The sequence below is a fragment of the Oncorhynchus keta genome, chromosome 1 (genome assembly GCF_023373465.1).
Source record: "Oncorhynchus keta strain PuntledgeMale-10-30-2019 chromosome 1, Oket_V2, whole genome shotgun sequence".
In the NCBI taxonomy this organism is placed as follows: domain Eukaryota; kingdom Metazoa; phylum Chordata; class Actinopteri; order Salmoniformes; family Salmonidae; genus Oncorhynchus; species Oncorhynchus keta.
The window spans coordinates 60,647,325-60,668,217 of NC_068421.1; the positions used below are offsets into that span (position 1 = coordinate 60,647,325).

A 20,893-nucleotide genomic window follows, 5' to 3' on the forward strand; every position below is an offset into this window, starting at 1 on the left:
GTCTGGGGCGGTGTGTCACAGCATCATCGGACTGAGCTTGTCGTCATTGCAGGCAATCTCAACGCTGTGCGTTACAGGGAAGACATCCTCCTCCCTCATGTGGTACCCGTCCTGCGGGCTCATCCATGACCCTTCAGCATGACAATGCCACCAGCCATATTTCTCGTTCTGTGCGTGATTTCCTGCAAGACAGGAATGTCAGTGTTCTGCCATGGACAGCGAAGAGCTCGGTTCTCAATCCCATTGAGCACGTCTGGGACCTGTTGGACTGGAGGGTGAGGGCTAGGGCCACTCCCCCCCCAGAAATGTACAGAAACTTGCAGGTGCCTTGGTGGAAGAATGGGGTAACATCTCACAGCAATAACTGACTTGTGTTCAGGGACACATTCCATTTCTGTTAGTCACATGTCTGGAACTTGTTCAGTTTGTGTCTCAGTTGTTGAATCTTGTTATGTTCATACAAATATTTACACATGTTAAGTTTGCTGAAAATAAACAGTTGACAGTGAGAGGACCTTTTTTTTTTGCCGAGTTCAGTACTGTCTGTCCATTTTGAGATGCTGTAGGCAAAAGAGTCAGAAATAATCTAAGATAAGAAATGCCATTAATTTAAGTTTTTGCCAAACTCATCAAAATGACAAATTATATGCAGAAACTCTTCCGAACTGTTTCAGCTGGGAAGCATGAGGACGCCTTTGTGGTGTAATACCAGTGAATATAGGATGAGGTTTATACTATTACATACTGACATAGCTTAAAAGGATAGTTCACCCAAACTACAGCAATCCATGCTTTGGTTTACCTGGCACCTTCTCCAAAAGCATTTGCCCAAATCATATTTAAGTCATGACACCGATATTAGCTTTTCTCACACATCATGTTCAAATCTATAAGTGACTGTTGCGACTCAAATGTTAGATAATTTCAGATGATTTAGACAATGCTAATATCGGTCCCATGATTTGAATGTGAAACAAATGCTAAAACTTAAACATTTGGAAGAAGAGCAAGGGAAATAAAAGCAAAGCATTTATTGCTTTCATACCTTGTACATAGACTACTTACAGGGTAAGGAAACCAATACGTCATTGTGTAATTTTGGTGAATATCCCTTTAAGGTATTACTCGGCATGTCTGTACGGGAGGACTTATAAGTGCCTTGCTCAAGGATAGACAGATTCTTCACCGAGCGGGCTCTGGGATTCGAATAAGCAACCGTTGGATTAATGGTCCAACGCTCTTAACCTCTACGAGAGACATTTCAAAACAATTCCCTCAGCAGTGGACAATGGAGCCTTGGGATGAAAGGCATTAAAAAGAGCTACTATTCATCAACTACAAGGCTACATCCTCTGAAATCCGCACCAAGCTCAGGCAGGGCAATAAATGAGAAAAGTTATCCCTCATCGCCACAGATCACAGCGGTCCAATCACTCCAGTTTAACTACCGCACATTTCTACCAGCATGTTAAATGTGCAACCAGAGGGAAAAACTCTAGACCACCTTTACTACACAGAGACCCGTACAAAGCTCTCCCTCACCCTCCGTTTGGCAATTATGACCATAATTCTGTCCTCCTGATTCCTGCTTACAAAAAAAAATGAAAGCAGAGAGCATCAGAGACTGTCTATTAAAAAAGTGGTCAGATGAAGCAGATGCTAAGCTACAGGATTGTTTTGCTAGCAGAATGGAATATGTTCTGGGATTCTTCTGTACACATCAGTCACTGGGTTTATCAATAAGGGCATCGATGACATCGTCCCCAGTGACTATACGTACATACCCCAACCAGAAGCCATTGATTACAGGCAACATCTGCACTGAGCTAAAGGCTAGAGCTGCCCCTTTCGGGAATCTAACTCATAAGCTTGTAAGAAATCCCGCTAAGCCCTCCGACGAACCACCAAACAGGAATAGCGTCAATACAGGAATAGTATTGAAATCTACGACACCGGCAACAACGCTCATCGGATGTGGCAGGGCTATGGCAAACTATTACGGACTACAAAGGGAAGCACAGCCGCAAGCTGCACAGTGACAAGCTAAATTACTTTTATACTCGCGTCGAGGCAAGTAACACTGAAACATGCATGAGAGCATCAGCTGTTCCGGACATCTGTGTGATCATGCACTCTGCAGCCGATGTGAGTAAAACCTTTAAACAGGTCAGCATTCACAAGGCAGCAGGGCCAGACAGATTACCAGGACGTGTTGTCGCTGACCAAGAGGCAAGTATCTTCACTGACAACCTGTCCCTGACAGAGTCTGAAATAACAACATGTTTCAAGCAGACCGCCATAGTCCTTGTGGCCAAGAACACCAAGGTAACCTGCCTAAAAGACTACTGAATGTATGCACACATGACTGTAAGTCGCTTTGGATAAAAGCGTCTGCTAAATGGCATATATTATTATTATTATATTACTGACCCATAGCACTCACATCTGTAGCCATGAAGTGCTTTGAAAGGCTGGTCATAGCTCAGAAACCCAGAAACTCTAACCCCCCCATTTGCATACCGCCCCAATCTCTATCACACCCTACACTGCCCATTCCCACCTGGACAAAAGGAACACCTAGGTGAGAATGCTATTAATTGAATGCTGAGCTGTACTCAACACCATAGTGTCCTCAAAACTCATCACTAAGCTAAGGACCCTGGGACTAAACACCTCCCTCTGAAACTGGATTCTGGACTTCCTGACAGGCCATCACCAGGTGATAGGGGTAGGTAACAACACATCCGCCACGCTGATACTCAACACAGGGGCCCTTCAGGAGTGCGTGCTCAGTCCCCTCCTGTACTCCCTGTTCACTCGTGACTGCATGGCCAGGCACTACTCCAACGCCATCATCAAGTTTGCCGATGACACAACAGTGGTAGGCCTGATCAACAATGATGAGACAGCATATAGGGAGCAGGTCTGCGGCCTGGCCGTGTGGTGCCAGGACAACAAACTCTCCCTCAACGTGATCAATACAAGGGAGACAATTGTGGACTACAGGAGGACCGAGCACACCCCCATTCTCATAGACTGGGCTGTAGTGGAGCAGGTTGAGAGCTTCAAGTTCCTTGGTGTCCACATCAAACTATCATGGTCAACACACACCAAGACAGTCCTGAAGAAGGCACGAAAAAGCCTATTTCCCCTCAGGAGACAAAGGATTTGGCACGGGTCCTCAGATCCTCAAAAGGTTTTCCAGCTGCACCACCGGCTGGTTGCATCCGTGCCTTGTATGGCAACTGCTCGTACTGCCCAGTACATCACTGGGGGCAAGCTTCCTGCCATCCAGGACCTCTATACCAGGTGGTGTCAGAGGAAAGCCCTAAAAAAATGGTCAAAGACTCCAGCCACCCTAGTGATACTAAATAGGCAATGTGCTTCAAAGACGAGCACAGCAGGATATCACCCATGTTCTTATTACCTACATCAAGGACACTTAAGTGTTACCAGGGTAGGTAGCTGATGTCAAATATCACTGGCTGTGTTGGGCACTTCCTCTTCCCTAACTTAATTTAAAGACCACCATGAAAACACTTGCCATTCTACCTATAAAATTAGTTTGTTATACTGTAGCTAGCTTGCATGACCAGGCTTTTCTTAGTCAAATATAGAATGAGCCAGCCAGCCAGCTCACCAATTAGAATCAAGCAAGGGAGTAGTAGAATCAACGGTAGGGAGGGGACCTTTTATATTGCTAGCTAACATAACTCACCAAGTCCATGACTGACTATCATCACCTCAAGAACATTATTATTTACTAGCTTTTTAAAAATGGGAATCGCTGTAAATGGGAGGTTAAACTGAAAAATGTCCTGCTAGATATTGCAGTTTTTGCGCTACTGATGGCTAGCCTCCAAACTCACTTTTCAGGACTGCCAGAAGCAACAGAGCAAAGCAACGTAACCTAAGGATTTTTATTGCACTTTACTTGTGGATCACAATTCATGCATAGCTGGCTAGGTAGCTAGCTGATGACATTGCTCGCCAGAGTTTAATGTTAACTCAGCAAACTTAGCTAGCTACTAAACTTCGCAAAGATGGCATCGATTGGCCAGGTTAACTGTTCAAACCACTCGCTAACGTTAGCGGTCTAGTTAGCTAAAAACAGTTACCTACATACAATATATGGTTATTGTTATGACGTTTGCCCCTAGCTCCATTACAGACCCCGAATCAAATGTTTAACAGCACATCTAGGTAACAAGTTGGTTAGTTAATGTTGGCTAGCTAACCTACTTTGCTACCAAGCAAGTTAATTAAGTTGACCGTTAACTAATCGATTCCGACTAGTGGTGGTAACGACAAACTAGATAGGTAGGAATTCAGCTATGATGACAAGAGCATTTGTTATGCGAGTTAGCGAGCCTTCGGGATAAAACTAGCTAGTGTTATATCTGAAACGCATTGGCAGCTAACGTTACCAGCCTCGTTTGCCACTACGTTCAGGTTTAAAAAAGTTAACCTGTATTAAAAATTAAAAATAAATTATAGCTCAGTTGCTTAGCTTAAAAGAACTAACTTTTCTAGTGAGTAATGAGCTACCATCTAATTCATGTAAATAAAATAGCTAAACGTTGGTTAAGTGACTATCGAAACAAATAAGCTTGCTGGCTCGTTCTAGTTGAGCTGGCATGGTTTGGCAGCGAAGTAACGTTACCATATCCACTGCTAGCGGCTAGCTCTGTCAGCCACCCAGCAAAATAGACCCAACTTGTATTTAAATAATGTACTTGAGTTGTTAACTTACCTTGCTGCTCTGATAACCTTCAAATGCTTTCAAGGCGCTGTCAGTGAGTTTTACGTGAAAGACGGAGACATTACTGCCATTGCTCACTCGTCCACAGGACAATCCGTAGCACTGCTCCTCCTTCAACGCCGCCATCTTGCTACCATTTCCTCCACGCTCACGCACAAACAGCACAGTGTCGTAAACGTACAAACCTATCGTTAGCTTTACAATGAATATTCATGGTACGTGCATGGCGTGATGAAGTCACAAGTTAAATTGAAAATAAATATTATATATAAACATATCCACGTGACATAAGGTCGACACATGTATAAGGAGGATTAATCATAAACGGTTTATTTACTTAAATATGAGGCATTGAGAATAGAATGTGAATCATTAAAAACATGAGACATGTCTAGTCAGTGGCTACCAGGGTACAGATGATACACACCAGAGATCTGCAAGGAAGAGGGAAACACTAGGTCACTGGACTACTCAACGTCTGACTGAATCCATGAGTTGGGAATGTCCAGTCAATAACAAATTGGTACAAACAACAACAAAAAATAGGACATGAGGAAATGCTCTAGTTTGCTAGCTGTAAAGACAACCAGCAAAATAGATCCAAACTCATTCCACGGAGGGTCACTCCTCCATTGTACTTAAATGAATTAAGATCACGGATTAGTTAGGAATTCCCCTCACCTGGCTGTATAGCGCTTAATTGGACACAAATTGAAAGAAAAAGCACTGCCCTCAACGGAATGAATTTGACACCCCTTGCTCTAAGCAAATGAGTACCTGTTGTCTGACACAGATATTGTTTATGTTGAAAAGGAGCATAGTGTCAAATATAAAATAGACAAACAAAATCAGTGTTTTCTACCTCCTGTAGTGCTATAAATCCATTTACTTTCTTTGACAGTAACAAGCTCTCATTTGACTTAAGTGTGTAGGCATTGAGTCCATGTACTGCAATAACAGATGAAGTGCTCCCAACCTGTCAGAGATTGACAGTTGTACGGGTGACAAGACATCTTAAAAGATTAGATACAAAAAGGTTGATTATACAGAAAAGGGTGTGGCTCATAGTACCAGAATTGACAAACTTTTATTGAAATAAATACAAAATTAACAAATAAAGGAATGTGAGAAACTCAAACAATGTCTGCCTTATATAACACATATCATGAATATAACAAGTATCCTGAATTTAACAAAATGATAGATAATCAATTAGATGTTTTGTTAAACTGACCTAAAATTGGATTTAGAAGGTACACCCTTCAAAATTTCTCAGAATGATCAAAAGTGAGGTATTCTCCATTGACTTAGAGTTTCTTCTTTCTGCCATTTAAAAGAATGTGACAGTTTGTCGACCAAGACTGTGTGGATCCCAGGGCCAGATAATACAGCATCTAGATTCAGCGCATACCCATCAGTGGCACTGTCCCAGTAAAAGAACAAAAGCAGAATGCAAATAATTGCACAATCATATGCTTTAAAAATATAGGACCATATCACATTCGCTAATTTTAAATAACTTTGACCGATCATTCATAGAATTCTCATTTCAGAGTGCTCAATTTATATTTAGAATCATTACCATATAGGAGCAATTAACAATTTGTCTCTGGAAATAAATGGCCATATGCACATTTAAAAAGTGGTCAGTACTTTTCATATACAAATGTTTATTGTATAGTATTTGTCATAATTCTTCCAAGCAGTGACAGAACAGTGTGAGAAACTTATGGACCGTCACACTAAAGGTTGTGGCAGATAAAGCCATTTCCTTCCCACTTTTTTTTAACCAGTTCCAACAGGCACTGCCAGATATCCAGTTGCTTTTTGTGAGGTCCCACCGTGGAGGGTGCAGGCAATCACCAGAAAAAGTATTTGTCTTATCTAATTTCTGGCAGCTATGACAACTGACAAGGCGACACCTCCGATGGCTACAGCCGTGGCACCGAACAGCCATTTCCAGCTGACATCCTGGGGACAAAAGAAAACAAAATGTGAGGCTTTATGTTGACATGGAAGACTGTTTCCTCATTTTGAAATGCATTCAAAAGGTAAGACATCCATGTACACCTCAAAACATATTTTTCTGATCCCCAGCTGGTTTCAAGTAACATTTTATGCTAGCATCAGTTTGTTGACATGAGCAGGTTAAGCCTCATGTGAGGACCGTCTCACCCATGATGACCTGGCCTGGTGTTTCTGCATGCCACCACTGCCTGGGTTGCCTAGCATCTTCTTGTACATGGCCTGCTCGGCGCCTTTCTGCTCAGAGTGCTTCTTCACCAGCTTGGAGAGTTCTGAGTAGATGGTCTACCCCAGGAGACAGCAAAGTGTGAGAATAAGCTGCAGGCGTACTACTCTACCCCCTTCCCACAATCACATAGCCTGTGTATATAAAAACACACTCACTGATGACAACCCATTCCCTATGCACCATAATAGTCAGGTGTTCTGTAACTGCAGGTGACTTGATTATTAGCAATTGATGCTATTGTAAAATGAATATTCGTGCCAATACAAATCCAGCCAACAAAAGGGTAGTAAGTTAACAGCTTCCCTGCATGAGGCAGCCCCCTCATATCAAGTCTTAGTCATTCGTCTCAAGGGTTTGTGAGTGGGAAATTTAGGACATTTTCACAGTACTGGCCAAAATGTCCATTACAGCTTCCAAGGAGCCACTTACAAGCACTGTGTTGTGGACAGAGGAGGGTAGAGTTTGGGTAAGTCTCCGCTCTTAGGGTTTCATCTCCCACTGCTGACAAGATTAAATGGGTGCTTCACAATATCAGGTTTCTACAGGGCCCCCCTTGGCATTCCCATGTTCAAATCAGCCGATACTTTTGGTCATGTAGACAATAGTAATGTTTGAGGACAGAAATTACATAACTGCTGCAGTTCTTGTCATCTTTCCCCATTTTACAAAAACGTTTGTATTGAGAAGATAAAGGCAAATTGTGTTCATTAAATTAATGAATTCAGACAAGAAAACCCTAACATCCTTCAAATTAAAAGTAGGGAGTGGACCACAATTTTTGCATATAAATATGCAATCTTCTAATCTGGACCATTGAGATTCTACTTGTAAATGGTTTACTGCTCCTAATCTAAAACACTTCAGCAAAAACACCACAATAAACATTCCCAGGCAGCCACACTTGAGATGGTGTAACCAACTCTGTGGTGCACCCTGCAGCCCAGTTCAGAATGCAAGAGCTTGTCTAATGCTAATAGAAAATGTCAACATATGAACAACTACCAGCCCAACACACTCATGCACTACATTAGTGTCCAAGAAGAAGAAAAAAAACTGTATGGGACAATTGTACAAGGCATTCTGTCAGAGCATGATTTCACATTGGTGTGTTGGACTGAAAAAATACTGAGGCGACAGGAGTGAGTGGGATGGGGGGGGTCATGAGTGTTAAGTATTAACATGCAGATGGTCCAAGTAGCAAACGCGCTGTGGTTCGCCCTGGTTCTCCCTGTGCAGGGAGCAACATGTCTAAGCAATGCTTAGATATCACCTGGGCATCGATAAACCAACCTATTTACAGCAACAACACGAAATCAGATCCACCAAAATGATGAGTCTGCAGTCCACCTGGTTTCCTTCATCACCAATATTAGAGAATGTGGCACCACCTGGTGGATGTCAGAAAGAACTGCAAAAACATGTGGTCCTGAGAATTTGTTTTCATTCCACATCTTTCTAAATAATGATTTTGTGAATGTTGAGTGCAGTACCTTGTTGCTTGGCTCCAACTTCAGGGCCATCTTCAAATTCCTTATAGCGTCAGCATATTCTCCTTGCAAGGCCAATACCTACAGATACAGAAGTCCATGGTGATTTTTTCAGACATGCACACTCAAATCCACACATTCAGTTGTGTGATACCTACCTTGCCTTTGCGGAATAGGGCTTTGATGTTGTCTGGCTGGTGGGCCAGCACTGAAACACAGGACCGTAGTGCTGCTTCGTAGTGATCCAACTTGAGCTGGGCAGCTGCCATGTTGTTTAGACACTTCACCTTAATGTCCATCAGCTTATCCTCTTCCTCCGGGCTAATGTCCACTGAAACAGCAGTCACACACACCATCAGTTGGAGCCACGTGACGCCTAGTTTGATACGTGTCATTTCAGGTCACAACTTGCAGACTTGTTTACGTGCTGCTGTGCGTTTTGTTTCCAACCTTGCTACCTGACAACTTCACGGTTTTTACTAACCGTTTATATTTTTAGTTTAATTGCAGTCGCTGTACTCATAATATACAAGAGAAAGATTGCCTTACGGCGAGGATAGCTGAGCTGCAAGCCCAGCTTCAGACGCAATCGTTAGGCAAGGGTAATTTCAGTGTAGGAAAGGTTGAAACAGCGTCTGTTCCACCAGTAAGTACAGATAATAGTATAAATCCCCTCGGACAGTCCCCGCAGCCGGACAACTTTCTCATGGCTGTTTTCTACCCCTCCCAAAAGATAGAATTTGTAGATAATTGGCCCTCTTTCTGGGACTCACCCACAAACAGGACCAAGCCTGGCCTGTTGAGGAGTGACGGACTCCATCCTAGGTGAAGGGGGGCTCTCATCTTATCTATGAACATAGACAGGGCTCTAACTCCCCTAGCTCCACAATGAGATAGGGTGCAGGCCAGGCAGCAGGCTGTTAGCCAGCCTGCCAGCTTAGTGGAGTCTGCCACTATAGCACAGTCAGTGTAGTCAGCTCAGCTATCCCCATTCAGACCGGTCTATGCCTCGACCTAGGTTGGGAAAAACTAAACATGGCGGTGTTCGCCTTAGCAATCTCACTAGAATAAAGACCACCTCCATTCCTGCCATTATTGAAAGAGACTGAACCTCAAAATAGGGCTACTTAATGTTAGATCCCTCACTTCCAAGGCAGTTATAGTAAATTAACTAATCACTGATCATAATCTTGATGTGATTGGCCTGACTGAAACATGGCTTAAGCCTGATGAATTTACTGTGTTAAATAAGGCTTCACCTCCTGGTTAGTGACCATATCCCCCGCACATCCCGCAAAGGTGGAGGTGTTGCTAACATTTATGATAGCTCATTTCAATTTACAATTTTTTTTTTTTAAATTGTCTTTTGAGCTTCTAGTCATGAAATCTATGCAGCATAGTCAATCACTTTTTATAGCTACTGTTTACAGGCCTCCTGGGCCATATACAGCATTCCTCACGGAGTTCCCTGAATTCCTATCGGACCTCATAGCAGATAATATTCACATTTTTGGTGACTTTAATATTCACATGGAAAAGTCCACAGGCCCACTCCAAAAGGCTTTCGGAGCCATCATCGACTCAGTGGGTTTTGTCCAACATGTCTCCGGACCTACTCACTGCCACAGTCATACTCTGGACCTAGTTTTGTCCCACAGAATACATTTTGTGGCTATTAATGTTTCTCCAATACCCTAGACGCAGTTGCACCCCTAAAAACAAAAAACATTTGTCATAAGAAACTAGCTCCCTGGTAAACAGAAAATACCCGAGCTCTGAAGCAAGCTTCCAGAAAATTGGAACGGAAATGGTGCCACACCAAACTGGAAGTCTTCGGACTCGCTTGGAAAGACAATACCGTGCAGTATCGAAGAGCCCTCACTGCTGCTCGATCATCCTATTTTTCCAACTTAATTGAGGAAAAAAAGAACAATCCAAAATTGATTTTTGATACTGTCGCAAAGCTAACTAAAAAGCAGCATTCCCCAAGAGAGGATGGCTTTCACTTAAGCAGTAATAAATTAATAAATAAATTAATTTCTTTGAGGAAAACAATCATGATCATTAGAAAATAAATTAGGGACTCCTCTTTAAATCTGCGTATTCCTCCAAAGCTCAGTTGTCCAGAGTCTGCACAACTCTGCCAGGACCAAGGGAGACACTCAAGTGTTTTAGTACTATATCGACACAATGAAGAAAATAATCATGACCTCTAAACCGTCAAGCTGCATACTGGACCCTAATTCCAAATAAACTACTGAAAGAGCTGCTTCCTGTGCTTGGCCCTCATATGTTGAACATAATAAACGGCTCTCTATCCACCGGATGTGGCAGTAATAAAGCCTCTCTTGAAAAAGCCAAACCTTGACCCAGAAAATATTTTAAAAACTAATCGGCCTATATCGAATCTCCCATTCCTCTCAACAATTTAAAGAAAAAGCTGTTGCGCAGCAACTCACTGCCTTCCTGAAGATAAACAATGTATACGAAATGCTTCAGTCTGGTTTTAGACCCCATCATAGCACTGAGACTGCACTTGTGAAGGTGGTAAATTACATTTTAAATGGCGTCAGACCGAGGCTCTGCATCTGTCCTCGTGCTCCTAGACCTTAGTGCTGCTTTTGATGCCATCGATCACCACATTCTTTTGGCGATATTGGAAACCCAAATTAGTCTACACGGACAAGTTCTGGCCTGGTTTAGAGCTTACCTGTTGGAAAGATATCAGTTTGTCTCTGTGAATGGTTTGTCCTCGACAAATCAACTGTAAATTTCGGTGTTCCTCAAGGTTCCGTTTTAGGGCCACTATTGTTTTCACTATACATTTTACCTCTTGGGGATGTCATTCAAAAACATAATGTTAACTTTCACTGCTATGCAGATGGCACACAGCTGTACATTTCAATGAAACATGGTGAAGCCCCAAAATTGCCCTCGCTGGAAGCATGTGTTTCAGACATAAGGAAGTGGATGGCTGCAAACTTTCTACTTTTAAACTCAGATAAAACAGAGATGCTTATTCTAGGTCCCAAGAAACAGAGATCTTCTGTTGAATCTGACAATCTTGATGGTTGTACAGTCGTCTCAAATAAAACTGAAGGACCTCAGCGTTACTCTGAACCCTGATCTCTTTTGACGAACATATCAAGACTGTTTCATGGACAGCTTTTTTCCATTTACGTAACATTGGAAAAATCCGAAATTTTGTCCAGATTATGCAGAAAAATTAATCATGCTCTTGTTACTTCTAGGTTAGACTACTGCAATGCTTTACTTTCCGGCTACCCTGATAAAGCACTAAATAAACTTCAGTTAGTGCTAAATACAGCTGCTAGAATCCTGACTAGAACCCAAAGATTTGATCATATTACTCCAGTGTTAGCCACCCTAAATTTGCTTCCTGTTAAGGCAAGGGCTGATTAGGGTTTTACTGCTAAACTAAAGCATTAAATGGGCTTGCTCATACCCATCTTTCCGATTTGGTCCTGCCGTACATACCTACACGTACGCTACAGTCACAAGACGCAGGCCTCCTAATTGTCCCTAGAATTTCTAAGCAAACCGCTGGAGGCAGGGCTTTCTCCTATAGAACTCCATTTTTATGGAATGGTCTGCCTACCCATCTGAGAAACGCAGACTCGGTCTCAACCTTTAAGTCTTTACTGAAGACTCATTTCTTCAGTGAGTCCTATGATTGAGTGTAGTCTGGCTCAGGAGTGTGAAGGTGAACGGAAAGGCACTGGAGCAACGAACCACCCTTGCTGCCTCTGCCTGGCCGGTTCCCCTCTCTCCACTGGGATTCTTTGCCTCTAATGACTATTACAGGGGCTGAGTCACTGGCTTATTGGTGCTCTTCCATGCCGTCCCTAGGAGGGGTGCATCACTTGAGTGGGTTGAGTCACTGACGTGGTCTTCCTGTCTGGGTTGGCGCCCCCCTTGGGTTGTGCCGTGGCAGAGATCTTTGTGGGCTATACTCAGCCTTGTCTCAGGATGGTAAGTTGGTGGTTGAAGATATCGTTCTAGTGGTGTGGGGGCTGTGCTTTGGAAAAGTGGGTGGGGTTATATCCTGCATGTTTGGCCCTGTCCGGGGGTATCATCGGATGGGGCCACAGTGTCTTGTGACTCCTCCTATCTCAGCCTCCAGTATTTATGCTGCAGTAGTTTGTGTCAGGGGGCTAGGGTCAGTCTGTTATATCTGGAGTATATCTCCTGTCTTTTCCGGGGTCCTGTGTGAATTTAAGTATGCTCTCTCTAATTCTCTCTCTCGGAGGACCTGAGCCCTAAGACCATGCCTCAGGACTACCTGACCTGATGACTCGTTGTCCCCAGTCCACCTGGCCGTGCTGTTGCTCCAGTTTCAACTGTTCTGCCTGCGGCTATGGAACCCTGACCTGTTCACTGTGATTACTATTATTTGACCATGCTGGTCATTTATGAACATTTTAACATCTTGGCCATGTTCTGTTATAATCTCCACCCCGCACAGCTAGAAGAGGACTGGCCCCCCCTCATAGCCTGGTTCCGCTCTAGGTTTCGGCCTTTCTAGGGAGTTTTTCCAAGCCACAACTGCACCTGTTTGGGGTTTTAGACTGGGTTTCTGTACAGCACTTTGATATATCAGCTGATGTAGGAAGGGCTTTATAAATACATTAGATTTGATTAGTAAATTCCAGGGAGTCTTGTGCCCAGGCCTATCCAAAAACAGTGCTTTCGCAAATAACAAAAAAAAAATCTGTCACTACGGTCACCTTTAGAGCTGGACTCTGTGATCTGCAGGGCAAAGCCATAAGAGTTTACAGCGAAGGCGTAGTCTCCTCTCTGGTAGTAGACATTCCCCCTCTCCCTCTTCTGCCCAGCCAGGGCAACCCTCTCCTGGGGGGAGAGGAGCTCAAGGTCGGGGGCCTCAGTGGCATCCAGCAGCTGTACCTCCAGGGCCAGATCAGCACTGGGAAGCACCTCAGGGGCAAGGCTGCCAGTAGAGACAGTGATGGAGGCCAGGGCAGGGAGCACACAATCAAAGAGCAAAGTCAGGTTGTGTACTATAAGCAGTGAGCTCAAGACAGCAGCATTCCACTCACAGCTCTTTCTTAAAAAAAGGGAAGAGTGCTGAGGAGTTTAGCTCCCATTAAGAGGAACACAAGTTAACCCTTGTGTTGTCTTAAGTGTAAAAAAAAATGACCCACCACTGTTTAACCTTCTTGGGATAGGGGGCAGTATTTTCACTTTTGGATTAATAGCTTACCCAGACTGAACTGCCTCCTACTCTGTCCCAGATGCTAATATATGCATATTATTAGTAGTATTGGATAGAAAACACTGAAGTTTCTAAAACTGTTTGAATGATGTCTGAGTATCACAAAACAGGAAGTGAAATCGATTTTCAAAACAGTGCCTTTTGAAATCCCAGTGATATAAATGAGGATGCACTTCCAAGGGCTTCCACTAGATGCCACCGTCTTTAGAAACTGGTTTGAGGATTCTACAATAAAGGAGGGGGTCATAATAGCTCTTTGAGTGAGTGGTCTGGCAGAGAGACTCGGTCTCATGACGCGCGCTCCCGACAGAGTTTGCTCTCGTTCCAATGCTTTTCTTCAGACAATGAAATTCTCCGGTTGGAACCTGATTGCTGATTTATGTTAAAAACATCCTAAAGATTGATTGCATACATCATTTGACTTGTTTCTACGGACTGTAACGGAACTTTGAGTTTGTCTGGAGTGCTCACGCCTCACGAAGATGGATTACTGGCCTGAACACGCTAACAACAAGTGGCTAAATGATGGGCTTTATGGAACAAATCAGTCATTTATTGTCGAACTGGGATTCCTGGGAGTGCCTTCTGATGAAGATCAAAGATAAGTGAATATTGTGTTTTTTCTAGCTTCTGATGACGCCAAAATGGCGGATATTCCTCTGGCTGTTTTGGGTTCTGAGCGCCGTTCTCAGATTATGCTTTTTCCGTCAAGTTTTTAAAAAAAATCTGACACGGCGGTTGCATTAAGGAGAAGTCTATCTTTAATTCTGTGAATAACAATTGCATCTTTTATCAATGTTTATTATGAGTATTTCTGCAAAATCACCGGATGTTTTGGAATCAAAACATTACTGCACATAACGCGCCAATGTAGACTGAGATTTTTTTAAATAAATATGCACATTACCGAACCAAACATACATGTATTGTGTAACATGATGTCCTAGGAGTGTCATCTGATGAAGATCAAAGGTTAGTGATTAATTTGATCTATATTTCTGCTTTTTGTGGCTCCTACCTTTGGCTGGAAAATGGCTGTGTGTGTTTTTGTGACTTGACTCTGACCCAACATAATCATGTTGTGCTTTTGCTGTAAAGCATTTTTTTATTTTATTTTTTATTTTTTTAAATCAGACACGATGGGTAGATTAACAATATGTTTATCTTTCATTTGCTGTATTGGACTTGTTAATGTGTGAAAGTGACATATTTACAAAAAAATATGTTTGAATTTCGCACGCTGCCTTTTTCAGCGGAATGTTGTCGAGCCCTAGAAAGGTTAACAGAGAAATCCCCCTAAATTATATTTTTTCAACTTGAAATTTGATCACTTTTCCTAGTGACCCCAACATTAGAAAAAGTGAAACGTTGCCTCTGTTCATGTTTCCATTAAAGATGTACACCACCAGGGTACAAAGATTGTCTTATGGTTATTTTTGACCCGGCAGTTTGAAAATAATTTACACCACAAAAACACACAACATTTAGATTGTGGTAAATCAGTAGCACAGACAAAATTAAAACTTTGTGCATGAGCAGGATCCCCCCTCCACATGATTCAAGTTCACAGACAAAATAAACATGGTTTACTAATGTGGAATGCAGTCAGAGGCTATGAAGGTGCTGCAGATGACAGCCCCCCCCCCAGTTCTCTCTTTGCTGAAGCCATAAGTGCACAACAGGTCATAGAGCTGATGTTTTCAGATGTCCAGGAGGAAGAAGAGAACAATGATTTAGAAGAGGTGTCTGAAGAAGATGGGGAATAATACAACCCAGAGCACGATGCATCATCTTCAGATGAAGAAGAAATATACAAGCTGAAGGAGACATTTGTCAAAGAATAGCAAAATATGCCCAGGACATTGCCTCATCATTCTACATGTTCACCACACCAGCCATCGAAAAAAAAAAAATCAGTCTGGAGATTACAAATGGAGGGTTCCCGTAAATATGGAGACAACTGGAAAAGGATGGATGAGATTGACCTGCGTGCCTACATAGGGCTGCTAATCTTAGCGGGTGTGTATAGGTCCAGAGGCGAGGCTACATGTAGTCTCTGGGATGCAGAGAGTGGAAGGGCGATTTTCCGTGCCACTGAAAGTCTTTCACACTTTCTCAAGAATGCTACGATTTGGTAACCGTGAGTCAAGACGTGCGGGAGACAAACTGGCGGCCATAAGAGACGTTTAGGAGAAGTTGGGGGAGCGTCTGCCATACATCTACAACCCTGGGCCTGAAGTAACAGTGGATGAGCAACTGGTTCCATTCAGAGGTACATTTTTATTTTCATATCTGTAATGCAAGTGATTTTCACTGTTAATTGTATTATGTATTGCTGTAATAGCACTGATTTATGTGATTATGTTCTGTGACACTGATACTAATCTCTTGTCAAAAGGTCACTGTCCTTTCCAGCAGTATATGCCCAGCAAAGTACAGCATCAAGATATGGGTAGCCTGTGACACACAATCGAGCTACGCTTGGAAGATGCTAGTCTACACAGGGAAGCCAACCAGCGAAGGCCCGGAGAAGAACCAGGGGATGCGGGTTGTGTTTGATGAGGCCTGGAGAAGAACCAGGGGATGCGGGTTGTGCTTGATGAGGCCTGGAGAAGAACCAGAAGGGAGGCCTGGAGAAGCTTGATGAGGCCTGGAGGTTGATGCGGGTTGTGCTTGATGAGGCCTGGAGAAGAACCAGGGGATGCGGGTTGTGCTTGATGAGGCCTGGAGAAGAACCAGGGGATGCGGGTTGTGCTTGATGAGGCCTGGAGAAGAACCAGGGGATGCGGGTTGTGCTTGATGAGGCCTGGAGAAGAACCAGGGGATGCGGGTTGTGCTTGATGAGGACCGGAGAAGAACCAGGGGATGCGGGTTGTGCTTAATGTGCCAGATGGACTGAGGGGGCACAATGTCACGTGTGACAATTTCATCACCTCTTATGAACTCAGCCAGCAGCTCCTGAAGAGGAAGATCACCATGGTTGGCACAGTTAGAAAGAACAAGCCTGAGCTCCCCCCTGCACTCCTCACAACAAGGGGGAGAGAGGCCTTCTCATCAAATTTTGCCTTCACCCCCACCACCACTAGTTTCTTACCTCCCAAAGAGGAACAATAATGTGGTCCTCCTGAGCACACTGCACAAAACGGCTGAGATCAGTGATCGTGAGGACAGGAAGCCAGCCATCATCCTGGACTACAACAAAGGTGGCGTGGACAACCTGGACAAGGTGATTGGAACTTATAGCTGCAGGGGGATGATGACTAGAGGCCAGCGGGAAATCTTCCATAACATCATTGATGTGTCCTCATACAAAGCCTTCATGATATGGAACAAGATCAAGCTGTTCAGGAGGCTGAATATTGGCCTGAGGCTGCAGCAGGCAAGATGAGGAGATGACAATTCTGCCCCCCAAAGAAGGACTGTAAAAACAAATACTATGTGCTGCACATGTGAGAAATACATCTGCAAAGTCCATGCACACATGTGCTAATTAGAGTTGATTGATGTTCTTCAATTTTTTTTTTTGTATCTATTACCTTATTTTATTGTTGTTGTTTATACACCTTGTAGGTGGGGGCAATGGTTCCAAAAATGGGAGAAGACTCTGTACAGTGCCTTGCGAAAGTATTCGGCCCCCTTGAACTTTGCGACCTTTTGCAACATTTCAGGCTTCAAACATAAAGATATAAAACTGTATTTTTTTGTGAAGAATCTTTTTTTTTTTCAAACTTTTTTTTATTTTTTAAATATCCAATAAATGTCGTTCCACTTCATGATTGTGTCCCACTTGTTGTTGATTCTTCACAAAAAAATACAGTTTTATATCTTTATGTTTGAAGCCTGAAATGTGGCAAAAGGTCGCAAAGTTAAAGGGGGCCGAATACTTTTGCAAGGCACTGTATTATGTTGTTGAATTCCTCATTGTACAGTATATAAGAATATATCATTATGTTGCAAAAAAGGTTCAAGACTTATTGTTTCCCTAAATAAAATGCATTCAAAACTATTTTCTGCACATTTCTGCTACTTTCTTAGGCTATACAAGTGCCATCTCTTGCAAAAAAATGTGTTTACACCTATGCAGTACCTTTAGCAATAATAATAAAAAACCTCTTATGACAGGTGTTGTAATAAAAATGAGTGGTGTCCACTGATTAAATGCAGTCTTTCTACATTGTGAAGAGGGAAAACCCAGATATTCACAAAGTTTGATGAATGACAGGTTGTTTCTTCATGCAAAATAGATTTGGGGTTTAAAATTCAATCAAGCTGCTTTATTTGAGGGGTTTAGTGAAGGCGGGTCATTTTTTTGCCCCTTAGGAAAAGGGGAGTATACAGAATGTTAAGGCGACACCAGGGTTAATGATATCTAGTTTGACGTCATGAAGCATAGTGTTTTAGAGTTATCTTAGAATAGATGGCTTGTTTGGGTAACAACAACGAGACATGCCAGTGAAACCACAAAGAACCAGCAAGATTAAGAAACCCTCCATACCTCCCCAGGGCACCATATGCATATTTAGCATCGGCTTGGACGAGGGCTGTCTCCCCCATTTCCATGAGCTGCACTGTGAGATCCAGAGCCTGCGAGAAAGCACACAAGAGTTAAAACCTGATAGTTCTGATAGTTCTACTCATCTTAAATCAAATATCAAAGTTAGAGGCATTGCTGGTGGATAAAAGCAACACTGAACTTGAAACATACATTTGTTCCATTTACATTTCTCATATCTACTCACATCACTGCATTGTATAGAATCAGATCAGATTTTCCGTCACTTAAAATACTAAGTAGAATGTACCTGGATGACATCACCATCTCCCAGAGTGAAAGACAGCTCCGGTTGCTCTTCTAGAAGAGTCCCATCAGCCAGTGAAGTCTTCAGGTGAATCACGACATTCTGGCCTTTTGTGGGCCTGCTGTCTGGCCCATTCCCTGCCCGCAGAACTTTCTTCCTTAGCTGGCCATTACCTGCAAATAGATGAGTGAGAATAAGCTTAACCAAATGGTGACGACTGTCAATACGTGACCATTGTCCTTTTTCTTTGACCCATAGTAAATATAAGGGTCGTTTTGTTACCTAGTATATCCATCCACTCATCTCCTAGAGATGAAGGGCTAGCATTTTGGTCCTCTGCAGGCTCCTTTTTAGTCTTCTTCCCACCCCCAGCATCTTCCAAAGGAGGAGGGTCATCATCAATTTCATCATCATCCAACATCTCAAAGTCTTCCCCACTGTCCAGCAGCGATGCTTTCCCTGACTTCTTCCCTGTTAGAATCATCTGAGGGTTATCACCTGCACCAGTCACCTCCTCTTTGTCAGTCATCTGTTGAAATGTCAATGTGATTTAGAAATACAGCAGAGAAAAGACAAGCATGTTTTGGTAAACAGCATAAACTGTGCCTTTCAAATAAAGGGGTGTTATTGACTATACACACTGGAATTATACAGTGCATCTTGTTTAGAAAGAATGGATTGCTGTGGTTAGACCAGATTCATCTATGATTCTGGGTCTGGTAACGTTAGCTCGTCACCATAACAGTGAAGACGCATTGCGTTTCAAAACAACACGTTCGAAAACAGCCAGTTAGCTAGCTTGCTACAGTAGCTAGTTTAGTTAGTTAGCGATACATGTTCAGGATTTCAGTGGGTGTTTCGAGTACTTTGAGAAGTTTGTTGTTGTGAGTTAGCTAGTGACCAAGCTTGCCTGCTAGAAGGATAGCTAGTTAGTTGCTATCTTACACAAAATTACCCCTCTGTAATTGTGTCCTTCATGTTTATTTTAACTATGCTACAGTGAGTACCCTTACCTTATGATATGCTTGATAAAAGGACAGAATGCCTGATCGAAGAGTTTGTGACAATAGCTAGCTTTGCTTGATGCTTCTGTCATGCGATTGCAGACTCTTCCTGAGTTCACCTTGGGCCTAAACCAATAACCTAATTTAGCAGGCGTAGTAGGAAGACTTGGCCTGACATCGTTCCTTTATTTCTATTGGCTCATCCTCTGTAAGCGATCACGCGATTGGTAGATCCAGATGACAGTCAAACAGATTCATTGGCTGTTCAAACCAATTATATAAACCCTGGATTGCTGATGCTCTGCATTGACAAATGAGAGGCTTTGAAGCCACCAGTCACCATATCGAACCCCACAGTGGAGGTGTCATTACCCGTAAAACCTAGCGGTCAAATAGGGAAAATTGCTTTCGGACAAGGTGACTTTTATCAATATATTCGGGTCTATTTAATTTGATTCGAAAATTTTAATTAGCGTTAAAGTAGACATCATACAAAACTACAAATCCATGCAAGCTCCTGCACGTCAGGACACCTTTGCTAACAGGTATTGAATTGTGTCAATTAAAAACTTGCACAAGACTGTTCACAGAATTGTCCATTTAAAGAAATGGTGCCAATTTATTCATTACTATGTTTAGCTAGCATTAGATAGTTAATAGTTTACCTTTACCTCGATTCAGCAGTCTCATCATGGCATTTGTAGTTCTCTATGATAGCCATATCAGCAGCTATTTACATATATATTTTCAAAATGTTTATTTAACCTTTATTTATCTAGGAAAATCAGTTAATTAAGAACAAATGTACATTGACAGCCTACCGGGGAACAGTGGTAGGCTTGTTCAGGGGCAGAACGACAGACTTTTACCATGTCAGCTCAGGGATTAGAGCCAGCAACCTTTCATTTACTGGTCCAACACTCTAACCACTAGGCTACCTGCCGCATTTAATTTTTTGGGCGGTATATACAGGTGAATATATTGTTAAAAGTTACCTTGCCCTAGAGAGATTTACAGTTATCAAAACGTCACAACAGGTTAAGCCAACACGAAGAAGCAGTCCTCCATAGGAATGAATGGAATTGAACAGTATTTTAAATAAATCTAAATAAAGGACAAAATTAACATGTATTTAATAATGTTTGGTGTTACTATTATTCGACAATGCTGGTCATTTATGAACATTTGAACATCTTGGCCATGTTCTGTTATAATCTCCACCCCGCACAGTATTTAGCCATAGGACTGGCCACCCCACATATGCTCTCTCTAATTCTCTCTTTCTTTTCTCTCTCTCGGAGGATTTTGACTCCTTGCTGTCCCCAGTCCACCT

At 42.7% G+C, this 20,893-nt stretch overlaps 2 protein-coding genes across 7 annotated transcripts in view; both read right to left on the reverse strand.

Moving 5' to 3' along the window:
- The window catches only part of LOC118389851 (RNA polymerase II elongation factor ELL-like), a 46,432-nt gene extending 41,485 nt beyond the window's left edge, over positions 1 to 4,947 (reverse strand). The window contains exon 1 of the mRNA XM_035779767.1: positions 4,754 to 4,947. Coding sequence (XP_035635660.1) covers positions 4,754 to 4,888 — 135 coding nt within the window. The 5' untranslated portion in view covers positions 4,889 to 4,947. The remainder of the gene's footprint in view (positions 1 to 4,753) is intronic.
- Positions 4,948 to 5,830: 883 nt separating this feature from the next.
- Positions 5,831 to 19,735, reverse strand: LOC118389857 (peptidyl-prolyl cis-trans isomerase FKBP8-like). 6 transcript variants are annotated; one of them, XM_035779778.2, is made up of 9 exons: positions 19,570 to 19,735; positions 18,839 to 19,085; positions 18,560 to 18,729; positions 18,253 to 18,341; positions 13,252 to 13,472; positions 8,662 to 8,834; positions 8,507 to 8,584; positions 6,938 to 7,072; positions 5,831 to 6,733 (listed from the first exon to the last, which is right to left on the reverse strand). In XM_035779778.2, exons 2-9 carry the CDS (start codon positions 19,083 to 19,085, stop codon positions 6,647 to 6,649), a joined length of 1,200 nt encoding a protein of 399 aa, XP_035635671.1. In that variant the 5' UTR covers positions 19,570 to 19,735; the 3' UTR covers positions 5,831 to 6,646. The 6 variants fall into 6 exon arrangements, 5 of the variants coding, with proteins under 5 accessions (XP_035635671.1, XP_035635696.1, XP_035635682.1 ...); XR_004826860.2 differs by lacking the exon at positions 5,831 to 6,733 and adding an exon at positions 8,307 to 8,424 and having other exon boundaries at positions 6,937 to 7,072; XM_035779803.2 differs by lacking the exon at positions 5,831 to 6,733 and adding an exon at positions 8,307 to 8,404 and having other exon boundaries at positions 6,937 to 7,072.
- Positions 19,736 to 20,893: the final 1,158 nt, after the last annotated feature.